The 25,228-nt window shown below is 49.6% G+C and overlaps 1 protein-coding gene across 1 annotated transcript; it reads right to left on the bottom strand.

Annotated features, from left to right (window-relative positions):
• Nucleotides 1–23,849: 23,849 nt before the first annotated feature.
• On the bottom strand, nucleotides 23,850–24,725 carry LOC311176214 (olfactory receptor 14A16-like; the record flags this gene model as incomplete). The annotated part of the gene is made up of 1 exon (XM_084241508.1): nucleotides 23,850–24,725. One exon carries the CDS (start codon nucleotides 24,723–24,725, stop codon nucleotides 23,850–23,852), a length of 876 nt encoding a protein of 291 aa, XP_084097634.1.
• Nucleotides 24,726–25,228: the final 503 nt, after the last annotated feature.

Here is a 25,228-nt window from a genome sequence, read left to right as displayed (position 1 = left end):
ACCTGTCCCTGCTCATGATGACCTAATAGTTCAGGGGGTGGCAGATGGCAGCATAGCGGTCAAGACTCATCATCGTGAGGAGGCTCATCTCTGCACCTGCTGACATAACCAGCACAAAGACCTGGAGGACACATCCCGGAAAGGAGATGGAGATGCTGTGCCTCAGAGAGTTGTCAATGGACTTGTGGACCGTGGCTGAGATGAGACAGAGGTCTGAGAAGGACAAACACCTCAGGAAGAAGTACATGTGGATGTGGAGGTGCCGGTCCAGGGTGGTGATGAGGATGATGAGCCCGTTCCCCAGCAGGGCACACAGGTAGACCAGGGAGAAGAGCAGCGGGTGCAAGAAGCCTATGGTCCCCTGGGTGGGGAAACCCAGGAGGATGAATTCTTTCACGGTGGTGAGATTTGTCACCCCTGGAGCCGTCATCTGTATAAAAGAGGAAGAGCAACAAAATTTTAATTCTTCCAATATTGAAAATGGAATAGGTTATCAATACAAGATAACAACTGAATGTATTTTCTATATAATGATTCCTTCCAGTTCTATGGACACTAATATCATCTATGTCTGCTGTTTCATTCAACCCATTTATTCCACCTCATGTGAATATGTCATTATTACACTCTCCCAAAAGTCCTGAAAATTGGTGAAAACTGAAAATTTCAACTGTCCCCTACAACACTTGAACAATTAGATTCTCATATCTGTCAATAAAGTCAATAGACAAAGCTCCCCCCAAACCCCCCAGTCCTGCTGCTCCTGACTCCTGCCCAGGCCCCAGCGTCTCCACCCAGCACACCTCCCAGAGGTTGTCCAGGGCACAGCCCCAGAGGACACATGACCATGTCTAGCCCCTCCCCACCCTGGAGAGCCTGTCCCTGCTCCTCCAGCACAGCCCTGGTCTGGGGAGGCCCCACAGAGACAGGTGTACAGGGAGGTGGGGTGTGCGGGTCTCTGTTTTCCTGCCACTAGGACCCGACTCTGTCTTGGAACTGAATGATCTGGGCTTGGCGTCCCCGAGCGGCGTGTCCTGATGCCTCCTCTGTCAGATTTCTGCCCTTGTAGCCTCACTGCTGCCTCCTGGTCCATCCCCTCATCCCTTCATCTCCATGCCCCTGACTCCCCACATCTGAGGACCCATAGACCACGTTTCCTGCAGAGTCTCCTCCTGGGTCACACCCACACGTCCCTCCTGCAGGATGGCTCGTCCACCTCCGGGTCCCTCCCGGCCCCTCTGTCCCCCTCAGACTCATGGACATCTGTGCAGGGAGGAGGCCGGTCTGGGGCTGAGCCGGAAGGTCTGTGCGTGTTGCTGTCCCTCCAGGTCCCAGGTTTCCGGGTCCCCCGGGTGCAGGTTTGTTCCTCCCCCCAGCCAGTGCGTGAGTGGGGGCATCTGGACATGGGGCAACCCTGCCCTCTCTCCTTCCTCCCAATCTCCCCTTCTCCCCCTTCTGTGTGGTGACGCAGGCCGGACCTGTGAGGGTAGGAATTTTTGGAGAGTATAATAATATAAAATAATTGCAGCACATTGGCGGGGATAACTCCCAAAATTTAATAAAAACAAGAAAATAAATCTGGATTCATGGATGTAAAGAAATATTGTTCCTGGTTGTTAATAATGTTGACATTTGTTGTGTGACTTTAAATACCTATTTAAAGTGGATAAAATAACTTGACATCTATATCCTCCAGGCCCTGTTTATACTGTGACTTTATGTATAATATCACTAACAGTCCCCGAGTTAGGGTGTTGGGAAAAAATCCCAAATTCTCATCCATAAATATTCAGATGTCCCTGCCAGCCTCATGCTCATGTCAGAGCCATGTCAGAGTCAACTTGTTGCTGTAACAGTTACTGATTTTCTACTTGACTCATTTTTGTCATAATGTTTGGGACTAAAAGGCATAATGTTCCAAACTTAAACAACTAGTTTTATTTTTTTTTAATTTTGCCTGGAATTTATTCATCACAATCTAATCCCACTGATTGTTGTGATTTTATTCAGTGCCCAGAACCCACTGAATGTGCTGAAGCTACATCCCAGGTCTGAAGCAATAATCGTCCCATATCCCATAACCCAAGCCTATGATCAATGTATTAAAAGTCAATATATTTGAGCATCTTAAATTACAAGAGAAGATGTTTTCTCTCCCTGAGTCTCACCCAGGCTGACAGGGCAGTGGGACATGACGATTTGGGCCCCGTCAGCATTAGTTGTGGTGATTTACAAATTTAATAGTTTAACACTTTCTCAAGTCTAAAAGTGAAGCTTGAAATCTAAAAGTTTTCAAGTGTGAGTGGATGCTCCCCTGCAAATACCTGCAGTCTGGGGGGACGTTCCCGCTCTTGTGTTGAGTCTGTGTCCTGAGGTTGTCCCCATGGCAGGACAGAGGTCATCCTGGCCTCTCACTCCATGGTTGGGGCTCATGGGGAGCCTCTGAGCACTCACAGCATGTCCCACCCTGTCCTGTGCTGCCTCATGGACAGAGCAGGGCCTCAGGGCTTGGCTATTTGAGCTCTGGAGCTGGTGTCCGCGGGTTGGACACTGTCCAAGATCCATCCATCAAGTGACTTTACTCCAGAGGGACAAGTGCCCTTGTTCAGGTCACTGTCTTAATTGGTGTCATCCTGCAGCACATCCCAGTGATAATTGGTGTCTGAGTGTGTCAGGGGCGATATTGTTGGTGGTTTTCCATTTGGGGAGGAATGTAATTCATCCTCTTCTCCCAGCCCCATCCCCTCCCCTGACCGCCGTGGGGCCCGGGGGTGGCCCTGTCATCAGAGCCAGGACAAGCCCCATCCACAGGGAGCTGGCAAGTTACTGCCTGCCCCTGTGAGCCCTCCCGGGGCCTGGCAGGTGGTGGATGGGGGGTGAGGGCTGTGTGGAGCTGGAGCAGGAGGGAGGGAGGACATGAAGAAAGAGAGAGGAGGGGTGAGGAGGGAGAAATTCCGCAGAAGCAAGAGAGAACAACCGAGGTCTGGGTCTCCTGGGATGTGAACTTGTTTATGTCTCTGAGAAATGTGACTAGTTTTCCCTTCTGAACCCATTTGTCTGTATTTGTTTGCATTTTTATTTTGTGCTTCTGCAACCTTGGTCTCATAGACAGTGCATGATTTAGGGGTACAGACTAACATCTCTCACGCAGTCACCACAGCCCTCCAAGGCCACACCCCCCCCTCTGTCCACATACCATGCCCCCTGCCCTACCCTCCCCGCTGGAAATAAAAAATCTCTGACTATGGAATCGAGGCTCCAGGAGCAGCTGGGAAGGAGGGAGGGTCCTTCGTGGAAGGTTTGGCTGTGGCCAGAAGAGCCTCCTCTTTCCTGCTTTTTGCATATAAACTTTAAAACAGTATTTCAATAAAAGCCAAAATCGTTGCTTTACCCATCAATATGGAAAGGTGAATTTATATACCTTCAAGCACAGAATCAGGGCATCTTTTGTTAGAGTTAAAACTTTATTATTTTATATTGACATTTTAGCAGACGTGGAAAAAATTGTCCCGATGTGAAAAAAAGGTATAATCAGAAATCTCCTGCACCTGCAGGTGCTGGCCACTACCTCCTGGTCCGACACTCTCTCCATCTTAGGTTGAGGGGGGATAGTAACATGTGTGGGTTTTTAATGAGAATTAATTGAGAGTACCTTTACTTTGGGTAGAAGAATGCTAAAGCGAACAAACTGACCGTGAAAAGCATCATGCAAAGATTTTTTCATTGGGAAAATGTAGTTGTCAGACTTCATCAGTAGTGTCTGCATTCTCCATGGACAAGTCAGCGCCTTCCTCTAGGCATTCTGCCAGTCTAAAGAGGAGGACATTGAGAACTTTCCCTCAAAGTCAATAAATAAATTGACTTTGGGGATAAACAAATCTAGCAAAGAGGTGAAGGACTCAAAGAGGAAAACATCCAAACACTTAAAAGGAATATTGGAAGATAAAAAGAAGTGGAAGGACGTCCCCAGCAGACAGGTCAGTATTATCCAAAAGCCTCCTACTAAACACAAGGTCCAGAGCCAGTGCCTTTCCAGTGGGAACCTCCATGGCATTCTTGAGAGAAATAGAACAAATATTGCTGAAATTCCTAGGGAATCACGAGAAACTCTCAAATAGCCGAAGCTCTCCTGACTAGAAGGGGGAGGAAGGGCAGATTTACTCTCCAGACCCCATGCACAGCCACAAGCTGTCACAGGAAAGAACAGTGTGGTGCGATGGAGCCCGTGGGGAAAGTCTCCTTCCCGCACACTCGGCACATAGGTTCAAAGGGCAAATGGAAAACACACGGACGGGATCTGACCCGGGAAGGGCGTGACGACGAAGCGGTGAAGACTGTGGTCCCATCACCCCTGTGGTGCAGTGACACTCAGGAGCAGCCCTGAGCGGCTGCTCAGGCCACACTGGGGAGAATCTACACGCAAGCGACTCCCGGGCCGTGTGACCGGGACCTGGATTGGACTCGAGCTTGTGGCCACTGGGCCTTCTCCTTGCGAAGCTCACTCAGGGCCTGACGATGGTAGAGCGAATGGGAGAGTGTGGGGCACAATGGCCTGCCCTGGAGAAAGGGCATGAGGGACAGAGCATCACCAGTTCGGTCCTCCGGGTCGGGGAAACGTGCGAGAACCTCGGCCGTGCAGGGCAGATGCCGCAGAGAGACAGGAGTCGGTGACACTGCCCTGCTCTCCTCACAGGATGTTTAAATAAGGAATGACACAGTCCCCAGCACAGACTCACATTGAGCGCCAGAGTTCTCTGCAGAACAGTTGGGAAGCAGACCTGCCGCATGTCAAGGGGCAACCTGGAACCTGAGGGGAGCTGCCCGTGAGCCCGAGCACAGCGCACGGCTTCAAAGTCATAAATGTGAAAACCAGAGAGGCAGCTCTTCACAGCGATGCATTCTCCTAAGAGCTATTTTATTTTCAAAAAACTCCATCAAGGCAGTGGAGAGTCTCGATCGAAACAGGACGGATGGAAGTGAACATGCCCGGCAGCCGCAGCCTTCAGATGTCCATTCCGACTCCTTAAGTATCACCTTCCGCCCATCTCCTGCAGATTCAGGAGGAGATTCCTTGTCTTTTGAACAGAAACATGAATGTGTCTTAGAGGAAGATGCTCCTGTAGGAATGGTGGTGGGGGGGATCCCACTCACCTGTCTCTCCTCCCCTCCACAGGGATGGGGCCCTCAGTCTCCACTGAGGATGTGGGAACCGTGTCCAGATCCGGGTCCCGTGACCTTGTGCTCCCGAGGACAGAATCCCTTCACCACCGCTTGGTTTTGGTAAACGTTGGTGATGTGTGAGTTCTTGAACATTCTTTCTACAACAAATACATGTTTTTTTAACCGTGAGCTGGATTCAGTTTATGAACATCACACAGGGAGAGGATTGGCAAAGGAATGCATTATTTTAGGAAAAAGGAGCACATTCACAATATGAGAATATGAATTTGCAACAAAAGAAAAATACTAATGGGAAGGATCTTTACCTTGTGAATGATGAACGTAGAGTTAGTGGGAAACTGAATAAATACAGGTGAATAATTGATGATGACTTATTTGTTGGAGAATTGGCCCTTCATCAGTCTCCGCAAAGCCAACTTCATGCCTTGGTTCCTCAGACTGTATATGACTGGATTAAAGGTGGGGGCACCACCATGCAGAACATAGAAATGACCAGGTCAGACATGGACGGCGTCTCTGAGGTCGGCTTCAGATAAGCAAAGCATCCAGTGGAGACAAACAGCGCCACAACCAGCAGGTGGGGAAGGCAGGTGCAGTGGACTTTGGCCTTCCCTTCTGTGAATGGGATCTTCCTGACAACAGAGAAGATGTGCACATAGGAAATGACGATGAAAATAAAATAGCAGACACTCAACAACACACTGATGAAAATGGGGAAAAGTTCACTCATTAAATTTCCTGAACAAGAAACAGCCAATAACTGGGGGATGTCATAGAAGAACTGGTGGACCACGTTGGACCCACAGTAGGACAAGAAGAAGGTTCTAGCTGTGTTAATCACAGCATAGAGACCCCAACACAGCCAGGACACAGCTGTAAGCTACACACACCTGTCCCTACTCATGATGACCTCATAGTGCAGGGGGTGGCAGATGGCAGTATAGCAGTCAAGGCTCATCACCGTGAGCAGGTAAAGCTCTGTAGCTCCTGTAATAACCACCATAAAGAACTGGAGGACACAGCCTGGGAAGGAGATGGAGATGCTGTTCCTCAGAGAATTGGCAATGGACTTGGGGACCGTGGTTGTGATGAGACAGAGGTCCGAGAAGGACAGACTCCTCAGAAAGAAGTACATGGGGGTGTGGAGGTGCTGGTCCAGGGTGGAAATGAGGACGATGAGCCTGTTGCCCAGCAGGGCACTCAGGTAGACCAGGGAGAAGAGCAGCGGGTGCAAGAAGCCCATGGTCCCCCTGCGTGGGGACTCCAGTAGGAAGAATTCTGTCATGGCCGTGAGATTGGTCACCCCTGGAGTCGTCATATGTATTGAGAACGTTGAAGGGATGAAAATATAAAAATCATCCAAGATTGAATATATGGGTTATCATATTGGTAATAAATCAATCTATTTTCTACATAATTACTCCTAATTTCCATTGAATCAAAAATCATCATCTGCATAGACTGCAATATTCCGCCCATATATTTCCATGCATGTGAATGTGCCATTACGACATTTTCTAAATAAGTCCTGAAAAGTGGTGAAAACTGAAAAATTCTAACTCTCCCTGACAAAATTTGAAAAACTGAAAATGTCATAACTGTCAACAAACTCAGGTGAAAATCAGCTGAAATCCCAGCCAAGTGGCTCCCACCTCCTGCCCAGGCCCCAGTGTATCTGCCCAGCACACCTCCCAGAGGTTGTCCAAGGCACAGCCCCAGAGGACACGTGACCATGCCCAGCCCCTCCCCACCCTGGAGAGCATGTTCCTGCTCCTCCAGCACAGCCCTGGTCAGGGGAGGCCCCACAGGGACAGGTGTAAAGGGAGCTGTGTTGTGCAGGTGCCCATTTTCCTGCTCCCCAGGACCCAACACTCTCCTGGAACTGAATGATATGGGATCGGCGTCCCCGTGTGGCGTGTCCTGACACCTCCTCTGTCAGATTCCTGCCCCTGTGGCCTCACTGCTGCCTCCTGGTCCGTCCCCTCATCCCCTCATCTCCCTGCCCCTTACTCCCCACATCTGAGGACCCAGAGACCACATTTCCCGCAGAGTCTACTGCTGGGTCACACCCACACATCCCTCCTGCAGGATGGGCTCGTCCACCCCGGGTCCCTCCCGGCCCCTCTGTCCCCCTCAGACTCATGCACGTCTGTGCAGGGAGGAGGCCACTCTGGGCTGAGCCGGACGGTCTGTGCATGTGACTGTCCCTGCCGGTCCCATGGCCCCGCGTCCCCCGGAGCGGGTTTGTTCCTCACCTCAGGCCCGTGCGTGAGTGGGGACGTTTTGACACAGGGCAGCCTTGGCCAGCTCCCCCTCCCCAGTGTCATGTTCTCCTCCCTCTGTGGGTTGACAGAGGGGCAAGCCCAGGGGAGGGCAGGATATTTAGGAGGATATAGTAATATAAAATAATTGCAAAACATTGTTGGGAATATTTCCAAAAAAATAATAAAATAGAGAAAATAAATCAGGGTACATGGTGGTAAAAAATGTTGACATCTGTTGAGCGACTTTAAATTCATGTTTAAAATGGATAAAATAACTTGACATATCTCCCCCAGGCCCTGTTTAAATACTATGACTTATTTTCCAATTACACTGACGATCCCTGAGTGTGGAGTTGGGGAAAAATCCCCAGTTCACATCCACAAATAGACAGATGTCGGTACCACCATCATGCTAGTGCCAGAGCCATGAAGGGGTCAACAGTGTCCCTGACAAGTTATTGAATTTCCACCTGACTTACATTTGTCATCATGTTCAGGAGAAAAGGCATAACATTCTGAATTGAACAATAAGTATATTATTTAATTCCCTCTGGAATGTCTTCATCACCATCCAATTCTATTAAATGCTGTGATTTTATTAAGCGCCCTGAACACACTGAGTGTGCTGATGCTCATCCAGGTGTGCGGCAAAAATCGTCACATCTCCCACAATTCACAATCTTCTAATATGGTCAATGTGTTAAAAGTCAGTATCTTTGACCATCGTAAATTACAAGAGAATGTGTTTTCTCTCACTGAGTCTCACCCAGGCTGACAGGGTAGTGGGACATTATGAATTGGGCCCCGTCCACATTAGTTGTCACGATTTACAAAGTGAATAGTGTAACTATGGCACGTTCTCCTGTCTAAAATGAAGCTTGATCTGAAAACTCTCAATGTGAGCGGATTCTACTCTGCAAATGGCTGGGGACAGATACCTGTCGTCTGGTATCTGGTATTCCCATTGCCGTGTCGAGTCTCTGTCCTGAGGTTGTCCCCGTGGCAGAACAGAGGGCGTCCCGGCCTCTCACTCCATGGTCGGGCCTCGTGGGGAGCCTCTGAGCACTCACAGCATGTTGCAGCCAGTCCTGCGCTGCCTCATGGATAGAGCAGGGCCTCAGGGCTGGGCTATTTGAGCTCTGGAGCTGGTGTCCATGGGTTGGACACTGTCCAAGATCCATCCATCAAGTGACTTTACTCCAGAGGGATAAGCACCCATTTTCAGGACAGGGTCTTAATTAGTGTTGTCCTGTGGCACATCCCAGTGATAACTGGTGTCTGAGTGTGTCAGGGGCAATTTTGCTGGTGGATTCCTCTGTGGAAAGGAATGTAACTTATTCTGTTCTCCAGGCCCCATCCCCTCCCCTGACCACCACGGGGACCAGGATGGCCCCGTCATCAGAACCAGGACAAGCCACATCCACAGGGAGCAGGAAAGTCGCCCCCACCCCTTTGGGCCCTCCTGGTCCTGGCAGGTGGGGGGAGGCACTGGCAGAGCGGGAGGGGCAGAGTGGGGGACAGGACGAGCAGGACAACTGCAGACCTGCAGACGTGGACCTGGAAGAGATGGGCTGAAGCTGGACCCCAAAGTGTGAGTTGTTGGCACTGCAACAAGATCCCTGTCCGGTGGCTCCTGCCGGCCTCTCTAGTGCCTGAGAGTCTGACTTGCTGCTGACATTGCCTGGACATCGCCTTCACATGGACACTCTAGGCCTGGGTTTGGGCAGGGTGGACATGGCTGGGCTGGGCTCCCCTGGGGTTTGGAGTGGATCCATGGCCAGTTGCGTAGGGGAGGACAGGGCTCAGGGGACACTGAAGAAACTGCATGTGAGGAGCCTCCTCCAGACAGTGACTGGAGGAATCACTCTCTGGCGTGGGAGCCAACCGCACAGTAGTCGGCACAGATCTGGCCACACCTGGAGTAGCTGCACGAACCGAAAGGATGGATACAAAGTGACTCAAGTCTGTTTCCTCCCCTGATGTGAAGTGACCCCTTCATTTGCGGTCCCGGGGGTGCCTGCGGGACAGGAGGACACACATGACAAGTCCTGGAAAGTCCCAGATGCATGTTTGTCTTTGACTGAAATGCAGATATTTGTGCCCAAAGGGCTCTGTGAGGCAACACTGTCCTGAGGGCAGTGCGGGGCGGGGGCATGTCCTGTGGCTTCGCTCAGGGCCCAGGGCTGGCTGAGGCCGGGGTGAGGGACATGCACTGCCCATGAGTGTCTGGCCCTGGCCACAGACGTGATGGCACCTGGCGCTTCTCCCAACTCCAGGGATCCCCGCGGGTGCCTTTAGGGGGACAGACACTGTGGCCCTGTCTGCCTACCAGTGCTCCCTCATGACCCCCCTCGTCTTCATGGTCGACACATGACCGCCCCTGGGGGATCCTGCCTCTGGGAACTGTGAACCCTGATGCTCTGAACCCCTGCACTGCCCGGGAGACAGCTCAGCCTTTCCCCTGCTCTGCCTGTGTGGTAGGGGCAGGCAGGGTCAGCGCCAGACAGGGTGTCATTTTGGCCTCAGGGAGAAGGTCGTAGGCGGCTGGAGGGGCTGGGGTGCTGCTCACATGGGTTGCGGGGGATCCCGCGTCCTCACTTAAACCCTTCTGGTTGAAACTCCTCAGCCCACGAAGAGAATGGTTAGTCCTTCCTGCTCACCGCGGCTGAGAAAAGCTCCTCAGCCCAGGAGCACATTCCCCACATTCAATCTCTCCGGACTCAGACTCGAGTCTGTCTACCGTGTGGACCCTGAGTCCAGCACACGCTGAGGGAAGGGGACATGGTGGAAAGTGTGGGCTGAGTGTGAGTAGGACTTGAACAAATACATCCATTGGGGGCTCAGGATGGGCCAGCGAGCTCGGAGCAGAGTCTGGAGCCTGAATCCACCTGCCCGTGACTCTGCAGTCACCAGGTGACCTCCTTAGAGACTGTCTGCCTAGGCCTCGGCCCGTGTCTGGACTGGGATGTTGCTCCCTGTTGTGGTGGGGACAGGTGTGTGGATGATCACTCGCCCTTGTAGGAGGCGTGGGGTGCACATGGCCTCTCCCCGCGCAGGGCCTGTGCTCACAGCTTTTTCTTAGGCCCAGGATCACTCTAGTGTGGGGAGGGGGTACTTGTTTATTACCCTTGGGTTTCCCTGTCCTTGAATTGTGGAGGCAGGTGGGTGTTCACATGGGTGTTCTGTGGAGTGTGAGGGGGGCATCACTCACACAGAAGGGCAGCAATGGAACCCCAAAATGACAGCAAAAACATGACAAATGTCAATTATTACCATGACCCCACATCACCCCACTCGGGAGGACAAATCCTCTTCTCAACAGAGTCTAGAGGTTTCGCTCAAAGCCAAGACAGAAAGTGTGTAAAGGCTGTGGCCCAAGAGTGATGGAGGCCCAGTGGGGAGACACCTGCCATCAGGGTCTTTCATGGAAAGATGAGTAACTTGGGGGACTTCCCCACAAAGATTTTATTCTGAAATCTCAATGGACTCGGTCTGGTCATTAGCATGCATGTTATAAGAGAAATATTGTCTGACTGAGTCTGTTCTGATCCGCCAGGCATGTTTGGAGACACTGTGTCCCGCTTAGGAATTCTCAATAGACTCGGTCTGCGGTTAACGTGCATTTTAAAGAATTTTAAAAAACATTCTCAAATGTCAACAAACATACATGTTTTAAAAGAAATATTGTCTGCACTGACTCTGTTATGATCACTCAGGCGTGTTTGGAGACATTGTGTCCCGCTGCAGAGAGGACGCGTGAGGGAGTTGCCTCCCCCAGCTCATGTTTTCAGGGTGGTTGAGCAGCTGGGAGGCCCCGGCGTTTACAGCACAGAAGCTGCCAGAGAATAAAAATTTACATATATTGCAGTACCTTACTTTACATTATGTAGAAAGTGACATAATCCCCGACGTACCAGAAAATGGAGAACAAGACCTGGTACAGGACATCCACAATCAAACTTGTGAACCCCTCAAATGGGAAACCCTAAAAATTAACACAAGAGCAACAAGTGTCTTAAAAATTATAAAACTCAATAGACGAAACATAGTTCTTCAAAAATAACTCACGTTAAAAAACCAGACTCTGGAGGTGCTGTAACCAGATCAGACACCATATAAATGAACATCAAGTACAGGTTCAATCACAGATGAAGATTCTTTCGGAAACTTTCTTCCCTCTCCCAGAGATTCATGTCAAGTGTAATTTCTACTTGACCTTTGAACAGAAACATGAATGTCTCTCAGAGGAAGTTGCCCCATCAGGAATCGGGGCTGTGGGGCACATGCAGATGACTCCCCTCCTTCCACAGGGATGGGCCTCAGGGGAGACACACACAGGCTGTGGAAACCGAGCCCCAGGACTGTGGTCCCGTGACCGTGTGCTCCCGAGTATAGACCCCTTACCACTGCTGGATTTCATGAAAATATAGGGGATGTGTGAGTTCTAGAACATGCTTTCACATACCAGCTGTAACATTTAAAGAACAAGAATTCACATTATGTATGTCCCATGGATGGGTGTTTTGGAAATGGCTGCATTAGTTTAGGAAATAGAAATTTGAAGACTAGAACAATGTTAAAATTTGCACAGGGAATCTAATAAAATGTCTTATTTTACTTTAAAATGGTGACATAATAGTTTCAGGAAAATCTAAATAACTGCTGGGTTCAAAAATGTAGATGGTGCAATTAATTAATGCAAGCAATGATATCTCACATACTGGTGTACTGGCCCTTCATCAGTCTCCCCACAGCCAACTTCAAGGCCTGGTTCCTCAGACTGTAGATGACGGGATTAAAGGTGGGGGGCACCACCGTGTAGAATATAGAAATGACCAGGTCAGACATGGACAGAGTCACTGAAGTCGGCTTCAGATAAGCAAAGCATCCAGTAAAGAAAAACAGCACCACAACCAGCAGGTGGGGAAGGCAGGTGGAGAAGGATTTGGCCTTCTCTTCTGTGGATGGGATCTTCCTGACAGCAGAGAAGATATGGACATAGGAAATGATGATGAAAATGAAACAGCAGATACCCCAGACCACACTAATGAAAATGCAGACAAGTTTGTTCATTAAATCTCCAGAGCAGGAAATAGCCAAAAACTGGGGGATGTCACAGAAGAACTGATGGACCACGTTGGACACACAGAAGGGCAAGGAGAAGGTTCCTGCTGTGAACATTACAGCATAGAGACCCCCACCCAGCAAGGACACAGCTGTCAGCTGCACACACCTGTCCCTGCTCATGATGACCTCATAGTGCAGGGGGTGGCAGATGGTAGCATATCAGTCAAGGCTCATCACCGTGAGCAGGTGAAGCTCTATAGCTGCTGACATAACCATCATGAAGACCTGGAGGACGCAGCCCTGGAAGGAGATGGAGCTGCTGTGCCTCAGAGTGTTGACAATGGACTTGGGGACCATGGCTGAGATGAGGCAGAGTTCCGTGAGGGACAGACCACTCAGGAAGAAGTACATGGGGGTGTGGAGGTGCCAGTCCAGGGTGGTGATGAGGACGATGAGCCCGTTCCCCAGCAGGGTGCACAGGTAGACCAGGGAGAAGAGCAGCGGGTGCAAGAAGCCCATGGTCCCCTGGGTCTGGAACGCTAAAAGAATGAATTCTGTCATGGCTGTGAGATTCATCACCCCTGGAACCATCATCTGCATAAAAAATAAAGAGGAAGAAAATATTGTCAAATCTTGCATAATTGAACATAAGTGCATTATTAGCATAGGATAATGATTCAATCTATTTAGCCATTAATCACTCCTTCTACATCCCACGGAGTCTAGTACCCTCATCTGCGTGTGCTGCTGTGTTCAAACTTTCATTTCCATCTCCTGTGAGGTGCATTATCACACTGTCCAAACATGACCTGAAAATTGGTGAAGGCTTGGAGATTTCAATTGACCCTATAGAACTTTAAGAATTACAATCTCAAACCTCTCAACAAACCCGACTGACTGTCCCTCCCGACTGCCCCAGGCCCGCGGCTCCCCCTCCTGCCCAGGCCCCAGTGTCCCCGCCCAGCACACCTCCCAGAGGTTGTCCAGGGCACAGCCCCAGAGGACACCTGACCATGCCCAGCCCCTCCCCACCCTGGAGAGCCTGTCCCTGCTCCTCTAGCACAGCCTTAGCCTGGGGAGGCCCCACAGTGACGGGTGTGCAGGGAGATGGGGTGTGTGCAGGGAGATGGGGTGTCCCTGTTTTCCTGCTCCCCAGGACCTGACACTGTCCTGGAACTGAATGAATGATCTGGGCTCGGCTTCCCCGTGTGGTGTGTCCTAACGTCTCCTCTATCAGATTCCTGCTCCTGTGGCCTCACTGCTGCCTCCTGCTCTGTCCCCTCGTCTCCTCATCTCCCTACCCCCGATGTCCCACATCTGAGGACCCAGAGACCACGTTTCCCGCAGAGTCTCCTCCTGGGTCACACCACATGTCCCTCCTTCATGATGGGCTCGTCCTCTCCGGGTCCTTCCCGGCCCCTCTGTCCCCCTCAGACTCATGCACATTTGTGGGTGTTGCTGTCCCTGCTGGTACCAGGGCCCCGGGTCCCCCGTGTGTGGCTTTGTTCCTCCCCCAGGCCCATGCATGAGTGGGGTTGTCTGGACGCGGGGTAGCCCTGCCCTCTCTCCTCCCCCTCCCCAAGCTCATTCCCTCCCCCTTCTGTGGGGTGACTGAGGGGCAGGCCCTGGGGATGCAGGATTTTTAGGAAAATATGGTAATATAAAATAATTCAACACATTGGTGGGAATAATTCCCGAAATTTAATAAAAACAAGGAAATAAAGTAAGGTAATTAGTTGTTAATAATGTTGACATCTGTTGAGTGATTTATATACAAATTTAAAATGATAAAATAACATTTGACATCTATCTCCTCCAGGCCCTGTTTAAATATTGTGACTTTATTTTACAATATTACCAACAATCCTGAGTATGGAGTTGGTGAAAATCCCAAGTTCAAGTCCATAAATAGTCACACATCCCTGCCAGCCTCACTTTCGTGTCAGAGCCATTAAGTAATCAACATGTTGCTGTAAATGTTACTGAGTATCTACTTGACTCTTGTCTGTCATGATGTTTAGGACAGAAATGCTTAATATTTTGAATTTAACAATAAATATTTTTTTTAATTTCCTTTAGCATTTCCTCATTACAGTCTAATTGCGTTAATTGTTGTGTTTTTGTTTAGTATCCAAAACACACTGATTGTGCTGATGCTAAAATCCTAGGTATTAACATTAACCATCACATCTCTCATAAATCAATTTTTTTAATATGATCAATGTGTTAAGTCAGTATCGTTGACCAACCTAAATTAAAAAAGATTTTTTTCTCTCATTGAGTCTCGCCCAGGCTGACACGGCAGTTGGACATTGAGCTACGTGGGCACCTTCAGCATTAGTTGTCATGATTTAGAAAATAAATAGTTTACCTAGGCACATTCTCAAGTCTAGAATTAAGCTTGACTCTGAAAACTTTCAAGAGTGAGTGGATTCTCCCCTGCAAACGGCTGGGGGCAGATACCTGCAGTCTGGGGGAAGGTTTCCGCTGTCATGTCCTGTCTCTCTCCTGAGGTTGTCCCCATGGCATGGGCAGAGGGCGTCCAGCCTCTCACTCCATGGTCGGGGCTCGTGGGGCCGCCTCTGAGCATTCGCAGGATGTTCCACCCTGTCCTGTGCCGCCTCATGGACAGAGCAGGGCCTCAGGGCTGAAATATTTGAGCTCTGGAGCTGGTGTCCACGTGTTGGACACTGTCGAGATTCCAGCCCTCAGGGACCTTCCTCCAGAGGGAAAGTGTGTGTTTACTTGACTGTGTTAATTGGAGTGTCCTGCAGTGCGTCTCAGCGAGTAATTATCACACTCGGTGTGTAGATGTGATGTTGTGTGTGGCTCACGCCTCTATGCAAGTGAATAGACAAATCCTCACATCCAGGTTCCATTCCCCACCTGTCGTGTCCACCGTGGTGGGCACCATCAGTCATAACATTGCCCTGAGTCCCTGTCTAGACAGCTGGAAGTCGCCTGTCACCCCCCATGTGCCCTTCACGGAGAGGCCCTGGGGATGGGCGTGAGGGCGGATGTGTAAAGACCTGAGGCGGGAAGGAAGGGACATGGAGAGAGGCAGGAGGGTGCCCAGAGAGGGGGAGGGGGGCGGAAAGGCAATGGACGTCCAGCAGAAGTGAGTGACCACGGGGGTCACCAGCCCTGTGGGAAGAGAAACTTTACTCGTCTCTGAAATTGTGTATCCTGCAGTTCTTTTCCACCATAGCACCTGTCCCTGCACTTATATTAGAATTGTCCTTTTGTTGGGATAATTTGTTTTTACCCTTAACAAAATGGAGTAGAATATTAGGGTTTCTGGACATGGTGTCATATCCTTAGGTTTGCTGCATGACGGTGGTGTTGTCACACATGGAAACAGGCGTTTATCTGCTTGAGTTTACTCTTCCGTAGGGGGTGGGGCAGGACCTGCTTCACTCTGCTGCCTGTGTCTGTCTGCTTCTCCCAGCATCTTTTCCTAACTTTCCTGCTCCAGTGCCTGCTCTGGCTCATCTGTCGGAGGGTAACTGTCCCTCCTGATGAGGGTCGGTTCCTGGGCCCTCGTTATATTCCAGAGGTCTCTGTCTACTTTTGTCCCAGTGCCATGCTGCTTTTACTATTAGAGCTTTAATGTATAGACTTGAGTCTGGAATGTGCTGCCTCCATTCTTCTTCATTTTTGTCAGGATTATTTTGGGTTCTGTACTTTTGTGGTTCTATATATATTTATATATTATTTGTTTCATATCTGTGAAGAATACCATCAAAATGTTCATTTGGATTGCATTGAATGTGTAAATTGCTTTGGGTCTGATGGATATTTTGTAATGGTGATTCTTCAACCCATGAGGATGGGTTATCTTTCCATTTTTTGGGTGTTTCCTATTTATTTTAAGAATGTCTTACAATTTTCAATCTTAGATTTACTCCTAGGTACTTAATTTTGTGATTATGAATAGGATTGCTTTCTCAACTTATCTTCTTCATATTTTACTTTAATTTGTTTTTTTTTTGGAGTCTCTAGAGTTCTCAATGTATAATAACATGTTGTCCAACAATTTTAAATGTCTAAATTCAAACAAACTTGAGGTATTTAATGTTTTGTTCAGTTACATATTTTAATTATGCTATACAATGACTTGAATAACCCCAGTGAATGTTTATAATGCACTGAGTCAGGTTCTTAATTCAATACATATACTGGATTCTTATTGTATCCCAAAACTATATACCTGTAAAGAATAACAGTACCAAGAATTTATATGAAGAAAGTCATTTATTGGTAGAAAAGTTAAAATTTCCTGTCACTTAAAGGAGAGAATGAGGTTGTCATCCCAGACTTTCAAAGATGGAGATGTTGCCATTTTCTAATCGTTCCTGGCTGCCTCCATATTTACTTTGTGCCCACATGGGTCTCACCTGGGCTGGAGGCAAGGTAGGCCTGACTAGCAGCCTCACAGGGTGAAATCTGTGAGAATGACTTAAATGTCTGACATCCAATTGGAACTACATTTTCATCATGAAATATTTTGGTGTGAAATATTCTAATGTGGGATGTCAAAGACGGGAAAGTGAAGATGGATGCAGTCAGCGGAGAGGAGCTGAGGCCAGACAGCAAGTGACAATCATGGGAGCATTTTGCTTCCCAAATTGAAATCTCCTTCAAATTATTTATTGTATTTACATGTACACTGAATGATAATATAATTGTATTGTACATCAATCTGATGAGTTTTTTCATTTTAACATTTTTTTGTAAAAAATACAGACATTCTAGGTACGATTCCTCTTGATAACCTGCCCGGCCAGGGCTTTGTGCTGTCATCCCGCCCACTCGAGTGATGAAATAAATGGGGACAACACTCCTGTAAAGTGTGGGGTGAGGTCATGGATGGCATCCCTAATACATTTCTGGAAATATTAGATATGAGGTTGGCTACTAGCTATTAAATTGTTTAGAGCATCATAACTTGCTAATTCTCTTATAGCTTCTCAAAAATTCCCACCCAATGCATTTTTGTAATTTTTTTAGTAATTACAGTGCAGATGAACTTAACTTTCTTATTTCTGGTGTCCACCGTGTGTTGAGTGTATTTATTGTAAATGCCAGCATCACCCACCCACCAGAGCTTCCAGGATTGTCTCCACCATGTCACATGTGTGGAACTTTGTCCACAGAAGGTCGTGACTACTCAGATCCCAACTTGGACCAAAGGCCTTATTTATGCTGTGAAGGCCCCACTCACAAAGAAAAGGGGCCTCCATCCTTCCCGAGTTCCCTGACCATGAGACCAAGAATGTCAGTGACATGAAAGGGGAATCCGCCTTAGAGACTGGAGATGCCTCCCAGTGAGAGAACTTCTGCTGACCCCTGAGATGAAACACAATCATCGCCTCTCTCAGCTGGGAGCACAGAAATGGAGACCAGCATAGAATGTCTGGAAGTTCCCTCCAGTACACATGGAATATCACAGTGTACCTAAGTGTTAAAAAGAGGAACAATCAATGCTAATAGAGTATATGAGCAGCAGACTGTATGAAGTCATCATAAATTTAATTAAAAAATGAACATATATTTTTAAATTTTACAAAGAAATTATATGAACTTAGAAAAACATAAGGCCCAGCACTATGTGAAATTTTAAAATATGTCTCTCATAATGCAGTCATGAAGTCATCTTCTCTATCACATTTTGGTGTGTCTCCCCTTCATCAGTCTCCCCACAGCCGTCTTCATGGCTTGGTTCCTCAGACTGTAGATGACGGGATTAAAGGCGGAGGGCACCACTGTGTACAATATAGAATTGACCAGGTCAGACATGGATGGGGTCCCTGAGGTCGGCTTGAGTTAAGCAAAGCATCCAGTGGAGAGAAACAGAATCACAACCAGCAGGTGGGGAAGGCATGTGGAGTAGGCATTGGCCTTCCCTTCTGTGGATGGGATCTTCCAGACAGCAGATAAGATGTGGGCATAGGAAATGATGATGAAAATGAAATTACAGAAATCCAACATCACACAGATGGCAATATGGACAAGTTCATTCGTATATTGACATCCCTGAGCAGGAAATAGCCAATAACTGGGGGACATCACAGAAGAACTTGTGGATCACGTTGGACCCACAATAGAACAAGGAGAAGGTTCCAGTTGTGTGCATCACAGCATAGAGACCCCCACCCAGCCAGGACACAGCTGTCAGCTGCACACACCTGCCCCTGCTCATGAGGACCTCATAGTGTAGTGGGTGGCAGATGGCAGCATAGTGGTCAAGGCTCATAATTGTGAGTAGCTCTGTACCTGCTGACATAACCATCATGAAGACCATGAGGACACAGCCCGGAAGGAGACGGAGCTGCTGCACATCAGAGAGCTGGCAATGGACTTGGGGACTGTCTCTCAGATGAGGCAGAGGTCCGTGAGGGACAGATTCCTCAGGAAGAAGTACATGGGGGTGTGGAGGTGCCGGTCCAGGGTGGTGATGAGGACGATGAGCCCGTTCCCCAGCAGGGCGCACAGGTAGACCAGGGAGAAGAGCAGCGGGTGCAGGAAGGCCATGGTCCCCTGGGTGGGGAACCCAAGGAGGATGAATTATGTCATGGCTGTGAGATTGGTCAACCCTGGAGCCATCACTGCATGAATGTCTAGAGGAATAAAATGCCATGATTTTCAGCCAGTGCTGACCCTCAGTTTCTCTCTGCAGGTGACCAGCATTGGCCTTCCCCACTGACCTCTCCCTGTGCTCTGTCCAGCATTCCCCCACAGGGATCTCAGCTCCTGCTCTTCTTGGCCTCTCAGCTTGTGAACGACAGGTTCCACCACTGTCCATGCAGCCTGTGGGAGATGCTGAAGGGCAGAAATTTCAACTAACCTCAGCCCCCTGAGCAGTCTCTTCCCGTCTCACTATGTCCCGTGCATGGGCACCCCTGAAACCCTGAGCCCGGCCCTCCTCTGCCATCCCCAGGCCCCAGTCCATGCACCTTTTAGGAGTGGGACCCCCAAGAACCCTCAGCAACACAAACTGTCAAGGACGCCCCAAATCTAGCCTGTGGGGTCTCAGCCACAGTCCCTGCAATACACTGGCCAGTCGCAGCTCCAGGCGCACATTGTAGACCTAGTGGTCACTGATGGCCCTGAGTTGGTTCCTGGTCAGCGCCAACATCCTTCATCAGGGCAGTGGGTGGGGAGTCCCCGCCCTGTGTCTCCATGTGACGACCGTCTGGACCTTGCCCCTGCTCGTATGAGCTGAGAGGGTGACCTCCCGTCCTGCCCTCCCAGTCATTATCCTGCCCCTGCCCTCGCCCGAGGATCTGAGGTGGTTTCTCCTGTAGCTACTTCCACAGGGCTCAGCCGCGGCCGCAGTCAGTGCGGGAGGGATGGTCCACCCTATGGCGACAGCCACACGCTCGGGGCACCCAAGCCGGGGACACTCTCCTCATCCCCAATGACACACCAACAGACAGACACACCATGGGGTCTGTGAGTTCCCCCTCCTGCGCCCTGGCCTGACGCATCCTCGCGCACTGCAGGGAAAGCTGTTGCCACCCCATGCACCCTCCTGGGCCTGGCAGGTGGGGAAGGACCGTGTGGAGGCGGGAGGGGGAGGGAAGGAGGAAAACCAGGACGAAATCCCTCAAGAGCGAGCCGGGGAAGCACCTGGTCTTCTGACACGGGATTATTTTATTTGAAAAGGCCGTTTTCCTCAGCGCCTGGAAATGGAACAACATGTGATCAGGCGTGTCTGACGGAGGCAGGTGGTGACCTTACAATGGGGGTCAGGCCGCGGCGGCGCTGTCCGGCGTGTCCTCGCTGTGGGTTTGCCTCAGGCTCTGACACCACAGAGTGGGGGAACCTCTCCTGTGTGGTCTCCCCGAGTCCTCACAGGCCCCCCAGGTCAGGGTCACACACAACAAACCAGCTTGTGGTCTGGCACGCTGGGACCATCCCCTGCACGCAGAAGAGGGAAGGCGGAGGCCAGAGCGAGTGTGAGGGACCCGCCCTGACGAGCAGTCACAGAAGCTGCAGCCCCTAAAACTGACAGTGATTCTGGAGATTCTTGCAGACAATGAGGGGAGGGCCTCGACCCCACCCACGGGCCTGTCAATGAAGCAGATGCCCCTGCCCCTCTGTTCCAGCCGACACACGGCCCCACCAGGGTTGCATGTCCACTGGCCCCGGTCCCGTTCCCGCCCTGGTGTCCTGCACCTCAGGGACACAGGGGGCGCCCCATCACCTGGGCCCATGGGCTGTGGCTGGCAACACCCAGGGGTCCATGGGCATGGGCAGAGGACAGGGAGGGGTCAGCACGGGGGAACCCAGGGATCAAGATCAAATCCCCACGTCCCAGGGAGGTAGCCTGCTCAGGCAGAGCCCACAGCAATAGTCCACTGACCAGGCTGGACAGCACCAGATGCCAGGCCAGACATGGCTGGGCCATGGAGAGTTCTCAAGGAGGCCAGACACAGACGCCAGTCCCCAGGGAACAGGCAGGTTACCACCCGGCCCCATGGGCGGTGCCAACAACACCAGTGTTCCAGCTCTTGGGGTGTTGGTGCCCGCCACATGCAAACAGCCGACAGACACTGGGCTGAGGCCCAGGCACTCTTCGCAGGAGATGCTAGAGGCAGGGCCTTAGGCAGGTGAGCAGCAGGGTCTCTGTGGAGGTCTCCGGGGGTCTTCAAGTCTATGGAGGTCCTGAAGCCGTGACAACTCTGTCTGGGGAGGGTGTGCAGCCATCAGCTCATGCTTCTCTTCTGAGGCCTCCACATGCGTCCTCTTCTGAGGTTAATTTATCAGTCCAGGTTGTGCCTGCACTGCTTACATCCTCTCCTGGGAATGGTGTGGAGATGTCTTCAGACACTAACAACAGGACAACCACAGGACGGACCAACCTCATCCGGGTATTTGTCCCAGATGCGCAGACTTTGCAGTGCAGACCATGCACACCTGTGTTCCCAGCAGCACCATCCACTGTTGCTGGCCGTGGCCCCAACTCAAGTGCCGGGGACAGAGGAGTGAATATATATGTGCTCATTCCACACTCCATGGAATACCGCACGACTATTAAAGAGGTGAACTTGTGTCCTTAGGCACCAAAGGTGGATGTTGGAGAGCGTATGCTAGTGAGATAAGTCAAAAAGTGAAAGACATTGGCTGTTCTCACCCATCTGTGGATTAAAATATAAAAGTCAACAATTAAAAAATTATAGTGGCAGGGCCTCCCCTGTGGCGCAGCGGTTGAGCGCTGGGTTGCGAAGCTGCCCGCAGCCTCTGTGGTGCCGGTTTGATCCCCGGCTGCTCCCGGGCCACCGGAGGAGGGTCCCACCGGAGGAGGGTCCCGCATGGTGCGCGGACCTCTCCTGTCGCCCGCTGCTCCCCTCAGCAGTGTACTTCGGTCCTTCTGCCTGCTCTGCTCCCTGCTCTGGCTCTGGTGAATTCTCTCACCCTCCCGCGCTTCTGACTGTACCCAGTGCATGTATAAATGAAACAAACAAACAAATAAAAAAACAAATAAATAAATAAAGCATGCCTCTATTAAAAAAAAAATTAAAAAAAAAATTATAGTGGCAAACAGCAAAAGGAAATGTTGGACTAAGTGCAAAAATTTGCTCATTACCAGACAGAACAGGGAAGGAGAGCAGGAGTGTGGACCGAGGGGCCGGGCACTGCAGGGCATTTAGTAGATTCTGAGTGGACACTGATGCATGTGGGGGACTGAACAGTGACCCACGATGAAAACAGTAAAAAGTGAAAATGAGTGACCTCCTTGATAAGAAAAATAACAAGTTAACATGATGTTGTGATGAAACACTCATGGAAAGATCCTCGCAGATACTCACTGGATTTGTTCAAGGAAAAACAGAAAATGCATCAACAGGAATCTGACCAGGGAATGATATCATATCCCAAGGGGATGGGGACTGTGCTCTCATGTTTATTTTTTTAAGATTTATTTATTTATGCAAGAACTGGGGTACACACAGAGGCACAGGAGGGTGAGAGAATTCACCAGACAGAGTGGGGAGCAGAACAGGCAGACGGACTGAAGACACTGCGGTGGGGAGTAGCAGGCGAGACAGGAGAGGTCTGCTGCGCTATGTGGGTAGCTCCCTGGCTGGCTGGGGAAAGAACTTGTGCTGTAGAGGCTGCTCACAGCTTCACAGCGCAGCGCTCAACCCACTGCGCCACCAGGGAGGCCATGTGCTCTCATGCTATCACTGAAATGAATATTACTTTGAGTGGTTTTCTAGCACAGGTTTCATTCTGAAATTTGAATTGACGAGTCATGTCTTGTGATTAATTACATTTTGTTACCACAAATAGTTTCATGGACAAAATGTGCTCATTGGTCAGGAGAGTGACCTGCTCCAAGAGAGGAGCAACGTTGTCCCCAGCTCACATTCTCACTGTTAGGGAAACAAGAAAGAGAACCTCTGTGACTGCATTGCAGATGTGTGGAATTATTTTGAAAAATCGCAAATAACACCAAGCTTTAGTTTGCATAATGTTTCACATCATAAAAAAAAAAACACAGTTCACAAGTGGAAGAAAAGTGAACTTAAGTGTAATCTACAAGACGGTGGAGAAGACCTGGTAGAGGATCAAGATACAATCTGGAAAAGTAAGGGAACCTAAAAATCAACACAATGACAAGTTACAAAGTATAAACTTTTACATAGAAACGTAGTTCTTCAAAGATAATACATATAACTTGACTTTTGAAAACACCACATTGAGGGGTGCAGTCACGTTGGCATCCAAACAGGCATCATAGAAATTAACGTTCCATCCATTCCAGGTTTCACTCATAGATTCGTACTAACCAAGGAAGCATCCATACTTCCATCTCTGGCAGAATCAAGTGTGGTTTCCCTTTGTCCTTTGAGCAGCTACAGGAACTTCTTCTAGAGGAAGACGCCCCATGAGGAATCGTGAGGGACGGGGGTACACTCAATCTCTCCCCTGCCATCAATGAGGACAAGGCCCTCGGTGGAGACACACGCAGGCTGTGGGACCCGAGCCCCAGGACTGGGGCCCCGTAGCCATATGGTCCTGAGGACAGACCCTTTACCACTGCTCACGTAATGTAAATGTTGGTGAATGTGAGTTCTAGAACATTCTTTCTACAACAAATACAAGTTTTGAACTACGAGCTGGATTCAGTTTATGAATATCACACAGGGAGGGCTTGGGGGAAGGATGCAGCAATTTAGGAAAACAGAGTATAGTGAGAATTACGAGAATATGAATTTGTGACACGGGAATAATCCTAATGTAAGAAATCTATGCTGATAAATGACATGTAAGAGTTGGGGGAAAAAGCTGAATTAATGAGGGGTTATAATTGTAGACTGTGATATCTCAAATCTTGGAGTATTGGCCCTTCATCAGTCTCCCCACAGCAGACTTCATGGCTTGGTTCCTCAGACTGTATATGATGGGATTAAAGGTGGGGGGCACCACCGTGTAGAACATAGAAATGACCAGGTCAAACATGGACGGGGTCTCTGAGGTCGGCTTCAGATAATCAAAGAATCCAGTGGAGAGAAACAGCACCACAACCAGCAGGTGGGGAAGGCAGGTGGAGTAGACTTTGGCCTTCCCTTCTGTGGATGAGATCTTCCTGACAGCAGAGAAGATGTGGACATAGGAAATGATGATGAATATGAAACAGCAGATACTCCAGACCACACTGATGAAAATGGGGACAATTTCGCTCATTAAATTTTCTGAGCAGGAAATAGCCAATAACTGGGGGACATCACAGAAGAACTGGTGGACCACCAGGTTAGACCCACAGTAGGACAAGGAGAAGGTTCCAGCTGTGTTCATCACAGACATGACACACCCAAACAGCCAGGACACAGCTGTCAGTTGCACACACCTGTCCCTACTCATGATTACCTCATAGTGCAGGGGGTGGCAGATGGCAGCATAGCAGTCAATGCTCATCACTGTGAGGAGGCTCATCTCTGTAGCTGCTGACATAACCAGCACAAAGACCTGGACCACACAGCCCAGAAAGGAGATGGAGCTGTTGTGCCTCAGAGAGCTGGTGATGGACTTGGGGACTGTGGCTGAGATGAGGCAGAGGTCCGTGAAGGACAGACTCCTCAGGAAGAAGTACATGGGTGTGTGGAGGTGCCGGTCCAGGGTGGTGATGAGGACGATGAGCCCGTTCCCAAGTAGGGCGCACAGGTAGACCAGGGAGAAGAGCATCGGGTGCAGGAAGCCCATGGTACCCTGGGTGGGGAACCCCAGGAGGACAAATTCTGTCATAGCCGTGAGATTGGTCACCCCTGAAGACATCATCTGTATAAAAGAGGAAAGAGCAACAACATTTTAATTCTTCCAATATTGAAAATAAAATGTTTTTTCAATACAACATAACTGAATGTATTTTCTACATAATTATTCCTTACAATTCTATGTACACTAATATCTAATACTGCTGTTTCATTCAACCCATTTATTACCCATTCATGGAATATGTCATTATTACACTCTCCACATAAGTCCTGAAAATTGGTGAAAACTGAAAATTTCAACTGTCCCCTACAACACTTGAACAATTAGAATCTCATATCTGTCAAAAAAGTCAATAGACAAAGCTCCCCCACAACCCACCCCAGCCCTGCGGCTCCCCCTCCTGTCCAGGCCCCAGGGTCTCCGCCCAGCACACCTCCCAGAGGTTGTCCAGGGCATAGCCCCAGAGGATACGTGATCATGCCCTGCCCCTC

This window comes from Talpa europaea (genome assembly GCF_964194135.1).
Source record: "Talpa europaea genome assembly, chromosome: 8".
Classification (NCBI taxonomy): Eukaryota; Metazoa; Chordata; class Mammalia; order Eulipotyphla; family Talpidae; genus Talpa; species Talpa europaea.
Note: the sequence above shows the minus strand (reverse complement) of the source record. Positions and strands in the feature narration are given on the sequence as shown.